Source organism: Rhincodon typus, chromosome 6, assembly GCF_021869965.1.
Source record: "Rhincodon typus isolate 14 chromosome 6, sRhiTyp1.1, whole genome shotgun sequence".
Classification (NCBI taxonomy): domain Eukaryota; kingdom Metazoa; phylum Chordata; class Chondrichthyes; order Orectolobiformes; family Rhincodontidae; genus Rhincodon; species Rhincodon typus.
The window spans coordinates 1861050-1868843 of NC_063337.1; the positions used below are offsets into that span (position 1 = coordinate 1861050).

At 43.9% G+C, this 7794-nt stretch overlaps 1 protein-coding gene across 2 annotated transcripts in view; it reads left to right on the forward strand.

Annotated features, from left to right (window-relative positions):
- Nucleotides 1–6068, forward strand: part of nup98 (nucleoporin 98 and 96 precursor) — a 72908-nt gene extending 66840 nt beyond the window's left edge. For both annotated transcript variants that reach the window (XM_048597606.1, XM_048597607.1), the window contains 2 exons: nucleotides 2228–2339; nucleotides 2846–6068. In XM_048597606.1, the coding sequence (XP_048453563.1) occupies nucleotides 2228–2339; nucleotides 2846–3060 (327 nt within the window). In that variant the 3' untranslated portion in view covers nucleotides 3061–6068. The remainder of the gene's footprint in view (nucleotides 1–2227; nucleotides 2340–2845) is intronic.
- Nucleotides 6069–7794: the final 1726 nt, after the last annotated feature.

A 7794-nucleotide genomic window follows, 5' to 3' on the forward strand; every position in this document is an offset into this window, starting at 1 on the left:
TCCCGAAATGTGGCATTCGGAATACACGGATCCCGAAATGTGGCATTTATTGACTGGCAGAGTTGGATCAAGGAGCCGAATGGCTCACTTTCTGCTTCTAATCCATAAATAGATTGGGATAGCAAGGCAGAAGGTTTTCTTTCAGCAAACCCTCTCTTTAGCTCTTAATTAGACGACCTGCTTTGAAGTAAGTTGATATGTGTACAGCTTGATCCCACCAGTAGGATGCCTGCCTTGTTCTGGTGGTGGTTGAGCAGGTGAGTTGAATGACTGACAGATACTTTTTAAAATTTTCAGTTACTGTGTCCACCTGACCTCCATCTGACATCCCATCAGACCAATACAGTCCCTCTGCTGTTTTTCTAGCACTGCAGTACCAGTGTCCTGCTGTGGGTAGAAAGCAGAGCCGCAGGAGGTGAGGTTACAAGTTAACAGAAAGGAACGCTTGTATTTCTATAGCATCTTTCATACCCTCAACATCCCAAAGTGCTTCAGTCATTGAAACACATTTCAAAATGTAGTCACTGCTTCAAAAGTTGGGAAACATGTTGGCTAGTTGGTACACAGCAAGATCCCTTTAATAGCTATGAAATAATGACCAGGGTTCCTGTACTACTTTGTATAAAAATACTTGGATGAGAAAAAGGAGGCACAGTTAGTAATTTTGCAATGACACTGCAATTGGTGGTATAGTGGACCGTGAAGAAGCTTATCTAAGATTACAAAGAGATCCTGATCAATTGGGTCAATGGGCTGAAGAGTGGCAGATTGATCCCACCAATGGGATGCAGTGGGGTCAGTCTTTCTCCTGTCACCTTCTGAAGTACCGTGTGCAGTTCTGGTCACCTTTGTTGTAGGAAAGATATTAAGTCGGAGAGGGTTCAGAAAAGATTTGCCAGGAATGGAGGGTTTGAGTTATAAAAATAGACTGGGACTTTTTTCACTGGAGCATAGGAGGTTGAGGGGTGACCTTTAGAGGTCTATAAAATCATGAGGGGCATAGGTGAGGTGAGTAGTAAGGGCCTTTTCCCTAACGTGGGGGGGAGTTCAAAACTAGGGCATATTTTTAAGGTGAGAGGAGAAAGTTTTAAAAAGGACATGAGGCAATGTTTTTATACAGAGTGGTTAGTGATTGAATGAACTGCCAGAGGAAGTGGTGGATGCGGGTATAGTTACAACATTCCAAAAAATCATTTGGGTAAGTACATGATTAGGAAAGCTTTGGAGGGATATGGGCCAAATGCAGATAAGTGAGACTAGTTGGACTGAAGGGTCTGTTCCATGCTACATGACTGTTGTGACCTGGTTACTCTCCAGTGACACACATGATCTGCACTTTAAATTGCAGGAAGGTAGGATGAGGCTTGCTTTAGAAGTTACACTTTGTTGAATGGTCTGTCTGTTTCAATATACATGAGAGAACTATTACCCAGTCTAACAGTGCAATGCCAGAGTGGGCTGTGTTTTCATAAGCTGTTCAGCAAAAGCTATTAAAAACTCTAGCTCACTTCAGCATTGGGTATGGTACAGCATCATTTTCAAAGATCTTATTGTCTCAAGAACAGCATGGGTCCTCCTTACCTTGGCCATAACACCAGTCTTATGATCTCTATCACGTCACAGAATGGTTATGATACAGAAGGAGGATTCTTGACCCTGGAAGTATCTGCTGGCTCTCCAAATGAGCAATTCATTTAGTGTCACTCTCCTGCCTTCTCTCATTCATCCTTTTTCAGATAATCAGTCTACTTCCTATTTCAATGCCTCAATTGAACCTGCGTCCCTCACACTGAGTGCATTCCAGGCCATGTCTGCTCGTTGCCAATCCTGTCACCAGTGGGAGCACTCTCTCCCCCTCCCCTCTGTCCAGAACCCTCATGATTTAAAAGCAAAATGTTCTTGATGTGTACACAGGCGGATATTTGCACAGTTCCAGTCAGGGAAGGCACAGAACGGAGTGAGGGAGGGACAGACCACTGCTTCAGTGAACCAGAGTCATTTAAACTGTGGGTCAGTGTGTCTGATTTCAAACTCCTTTGTGCTGCTTTCTCACTATTCTGCCCAACTCTGATCAGATTTTCACTGAAGCAGTCTCCACTTCATTTCCCCGGTTTGATCGTGTCCTTTGCTGGTGCCTGGGGTGGGTGGGGGGAATGTGATGCTGTTGTTTCTAACCCGTGGTGAGAAAGTGCCATGTCAGACAATTAAACGCCTGTGTTTTGTGTAGGTGGAGAATCCAACTTACGAGCTGGAGAAAATCCATACCGAGGTGATGTCCCTGTGCAGCCGGATAGAACTGATCGAGTGTTTCTCGGCTAAAGATCGACTGGCTCAGTCTGGTATAACTTCTTTACCTCTCTCATTCTTGTTGATCATAAAGATCTGCAATAATATGGTGCCTTTCACAATCTAAGGATGTCCCAAACTTATTTTTTAACCAATTAATTTCTTTTGGACTGTAATCACTGCTATAACATAGGAAACATAGCCAATCCGTGCACAGCAAGCTGCTGCAAATGGTGATAGCAACCGGAATATTTTTAAGACTGATGATGAAATGGTTTGAACTTCAAAGAAGTTGGATAGACTGTGCCTCTTTTCACTAGAGCTAAGGGGGTTGAGACATGACCTTCTAGAGCTTTACAAAATAATGGGAGATGTACCGGAACCTGTTCCATCCTTTTCCTGAATATCAGTTTTTGAATTAAAATGAGAATTGCCTGCCCCTGGCCAGGCTGAGGAAAGAGGTGATTTTGAATGTATTGAATAGAGTGGTAGTTCACAGTGAAGCTGCTTTTTAGAAGTTGTTTCTGACCTGTTTCTCTCTCTTCCATCTCCTTGTCAGACATGGCTAAACAGATCGCCAACATGCTGCGCACTGTGCTCGGGCTACAGCACAGTGCAGAGTCACCTGGGGACAAGGCCCCCAGCCTCCAGCACGTTCCCCTCCGCCTGCTCGCCCCTTACATCCGCAAGCTGCCCATGCCTGAAGACTATGCCCTGGAGGAGCTGCGCAGCCTGACTCAGAGCTACCTGCGGGAGCTGATTGTCAGTCCTTAGCCTGTTGCCCTGCGGACATGATGAGGAAACAGTTCAGACACAATCTCTGCCAGAAGATTGCACCTGCCTCTTTGAGCTAAAGTTCCTCTGACACATAGCGTGAGACTTGGATTCTTCACTAGTTGCTGATGCACGGAGGAACTGTTTCAAGACCTTTGTGCGAACCTGGCAAGGCAGCTTCCTGAACACGGCTTGTGTCTCATTTAAGAGAGAGTTACAAGGAGCCATGTGACTCGCATGTTGTTGGGATTTTATGGCTTTTCTTTCTATTTTAATACTTCTATGTTAAGTAATTAACTGGACTTGCAATGTTAATGAAAGATCAGCAGTGACTCCCTTTCTTTCCCCCCAAAAGAAAACACTTGTCAATACTGGGTGCTGAGTTTGCTTAAAGCCATCTAGTTAAATATGCAGTCGCTTTGAAGGATTGAACCCAATAAACGTTGTTTGTTTTTTTTTAAAGTTGCATTTTGCACTGCTGCACGATGTAAAAGTTAAAAGTATATTGGGCATACGTTGGAGGGTCCCTCTGTGGTATACAGCATCTCAACACTAGATGAGTCTAAGTTAGCCGTCTTGCAGTTCAGTAACCATTCCCCTCAAACGATTGCTAGTCCCCAACAGATCAGGAAACTGCTGTGCTTTTGAGGTTCAGTTTAGTGACAAAGGATCAGAGAAACAGCTTGAATTTGCTTGTTTTGAACTACAGCTTTCAACACACTCGTTTTCCCCACCCGTCAGAAAGGCCTGGATCTGCTTCAGTAAATGTAGGTGTGCTTTCAGAGAGCTGTGCTTTGCTGGTATTCCTGTGATGCTCTGGTTGCTGCAATCTGTCTGTGCAGTGGGATATGACAACTGTGGGGTTTAAATATTCTGTTGGCATGTCTCTGGACCCTATGATTTTCTGTTCTTCTATCCCCTTTGCCCACTCTCCAGGCAAAGAGAGAAATTAATCATCTGGTCAGTGTCCAAGAGAATGCGTATGGGGTCGGTGTTTATTTCCTTCTGCTCTGTCCCTTGCATGTGACCTGCCTGGGGAGAATACAGACTGGAGCTCACTTTTATCCCAAGCCTAGTCTGAGCTGTAGTTTTTGAACACTTTGTGTAAACTCCCACTGAATCCCACCCCCCACCCCATGTGGGTTGGCCCATGTATGGGAGGCACACGCAGCATTGGAGAGCTTGGCCCAGCTGTCATTAGGGTTAAGCCATGCACCATTTCCTGAGGAAAGGTTTTGGGTTTGAACAGTCCAGTTGTTGGATGATGAATGTTAAATGCATAAGAACTTGAATAATGTTTACATAACTATCTGTAATATCGCAGTGTAACAGGTAAGAAACAGAGATTCTCTCCCCAACCTACAGCTGATCTTGAACAGTGTTGGGTTAGATTGACCTGCCAGTGTGGGAATTATCAACTATCTAAATATAACCGTGGCTTCTTCACTCAAACACAACTAATTTTATATCTCTTTTACAAATGGAATTGTAGGCAACTTAAAGGTCCCCAAGGAGAAACCAGTGATTTTTTAGTTTTCCAAACCGATTTATCTTTCTCCTGCTATGTTCTAATGCCCTTATCACTGCTGTGCATTGCAATAGTGACCTGTTGAGCCTAGGCTGTGATGGAGTGGGCCCCTAAAAACCCTAGGCATGGAGGTGGAGTTGGGGAAATGACCACTTGGGCTTCCAGCTCCTGATGGTGCCTGGTGTGTTCAGCTTGGTCCCCACTGTCCCTCTCTGCTTCACTGGGGAGGTTTAGCTCATGTGGACCTGAGTGAAGCAGTGCGGGAGGAGAGGTAGCCTGGTGTAAGTGCTCATTAAACAGTATGACTATCAACAACATTGCCCAAATATTACAACATTTTATTCATTTAATGTATTAAATATAAATCAAACCAGCTGGTATTGCCAGTCATTCCTCTCAAATGTTGTGGACGATGAGCCCTGAGGAACTTTTGAAGATTTTCAGGGGGAAGAAATTTCTCTGCTTTTCTTCCTGTTCCTAAGCCCTGAAACCTCATTGTAAACACCACCAAAACCAACCCTATCCAGAACAGTGACACTGATTTCCAGGAACATGTGCTTTAATGTTTTAGAAGAGTAGGGGATCACCTGAAGGCAGAAAGACTCCACAAATGAACCTGAGAGACTGTGTGTGGATTCAGTAACAGCAGCACTGGGCTAACTGGTGAAGCCATGGGGTCAAGGGGAAATCGTGGAAGTTTACTACTTGATTTTATTTGAAAAGATTATCACCGGGGATAACCATGTTATTTAGTCCTGAAATCCTTTGGAAGCTTTCTTCCCCCTCTAGGCTCTGAAACTGGTGAAGTTTCTCCCTTGTTGAGATTTTGCCAGTGTGACACTGGGGATTCACTGACGACACCGTGGATTTTTCCACTACCCCTTTTTGCTGTCCAACTACCCAGGACCAGCTTTGTTTGAGGAAGAGGGAAAGGGGCTGAGAGCGAGAGACCAGCTCCAAGGTATCCAGTAATCTCATGTTCATGTAATATCTGGGGTAACTGTTGGGATAGCTGCCGGTGATACTGTGCACCACAGATTTAATTCTGGATGTTGTACTCTAGGCAAGAGCAGCATCATGCTGCCGATCCAAGTGACAGTGTGTAAAGGATGGAATATTGTTTCCTGTGACCTCACGTGAGGGTGTGTGTGTGTGTCTATGTGTGTGTGTGTGAGAGAGAAAGAAAGTGTATTCTTCGCCTGGCAGAGTACAAGAAATCAAAATGTCCCCAGGTACTTTCTCACTGTACAATGCTTTCTGGATTTTGTTACTATATTCTAAGCAAGGGTCTTCACCCTTTGTCTGTTAGTGGGAGTGAGAGAGTGTGTCTTGTGATAATTTGCATTGAAATTTTTTTTAATATTAAAACAAATTGAAAATAAAGTAAATTCTCATAGACTGAGTATTCTTTTTAACCATTTTTCTGTGGGAGCGGGGGAAACATGCTGTATTTTTTAATAAATGTGCAAATTTCAATGAAGGTTAGAATTGTGTCCCTGTCTCTTTTTGTGTGGGATATGACCAGCATTGCTAGCAAGACCAGCATTCATCTTTCCAAAACAAAATGTTATTGGGATTTGGATGTCACTGGACAGGTCAGCATTTATCACCCAGAAAGGGCAGTGAAGAGTCACCAACATTGCTGTGGGCCTGGAGTCACGTATAGGGCAAACCAAGTAAAGCCCATGGATTTCCTTCACTGAAGTGCATTCGTGAACCAGATGGGTTTTTATCAACAGTTGTTACCTTGTCACCGTTAGGCTTTTTATTCTTTTGTCAAATTAAGATTTCACCATCTACCATGGTAGGATTTGAACCCATATCATCAGTAGGCTGGGTTTCTGGATGCCTAGGCTCACTGTGTTATCATGATACCAGTGTGTCTCCTTCTGCCATCAAATTATTCATTTGCCCACAATTCTTTCCCTTAGATTATTAATCAATAAATCTCTCTCAGTCTCGTAGATTGATTGGCCTGACTCCATTTTGAAGGTGTTGGCCCTTTTCTGGACTCTGCTCCTCCCGTGATCCTACCAAAGGAAATGGCTTTTTTCTCCAGTATATAATCACCCTTTTAATCTCCAACATGAAAGGAATTCACGCTGATTCTGGGCATGCTTTCTTGTAATTTAACTCAGCTATCCCTTTGTCCATTGGGAAACATAATTTATGATATTCTGATTGACCTATAGATGACCGAGTTGTTATCTATTGAATAAAATAAAGATCGTTTTTCATAATGGATCCTTAGCCTTTTACCCACTCTCCCAGAGAGTGGGAAATTGGGGTTGTAATTGTAACTTTTCACACAGAACATTGATCCATGTTTGATAATGGATGTCTGGTGGTATTGAGGAAGAGTGAGTGTATTATTTGACAAATGCAGATTCCCAAAATCAAGCCTGCGCCTGGTCATTTGCTGAGTTTGTGATTAGTCTGTCACTGTCTTCAGAGAGGACACTCCTCAGGAATGAGCAGCATTGTCTATCTCCACAAGTGGGTAACGGGTTTGTCCTAAGCCCCCAGGGGCTGGAATTGGCAGCACAAGTTCTCAGGATTGTACTAAACCCTGTTTAACGAAGATCCCTCTTGATGTGGTGTTTTGAAGTCTGCCATTTGACAGGTGGGAACAAAAGTAGTAGTTGCTGGAAAAGCTCAGCAGGTCTGGCAGCACCTGTGAAGAGAAATCAAAGTTAACATTTCAGGTCTTGTGACCCTTAACTGACGGTAGCTAGGAAAATGTCAGTTCTCTGCAGAAGATAGGGTGTGAGAAGGGGGTCAGGAGTAAATGATAGGTGGGGATAGAGCCCAAAGAGAGAGAACAGTTGGACAGACAAAGGAGTTGATAACAATCTGGCTAGGAGGATGATTCCCTCTTAATGGGGACGGATAATAGGTAGGCTAACAATAGGTAGTGTGTAATGACAGACTGTGATAACAAGGCCTGCCTTCCTATGATGCTACTTGGCCTGCTGTGTTCATCCAGCTCTGCACCTTGTTGTCTCAGATTCTCCAGCATCTGCAGTTCCTACTATTTCTGGTGTGTTATGTAGCGGGCTAGGACATGGGAGAGTTCAGGGGCCAAACATATGTTCCAGGTGAAGCAACATGCTACCTGCACTTCATGCAATCTAGTCTAGGTGACCGCTTCACAGAACATCTACGTCTATCCACAAAAATGACACTGAGCTTCTAGTTGCCTGCCA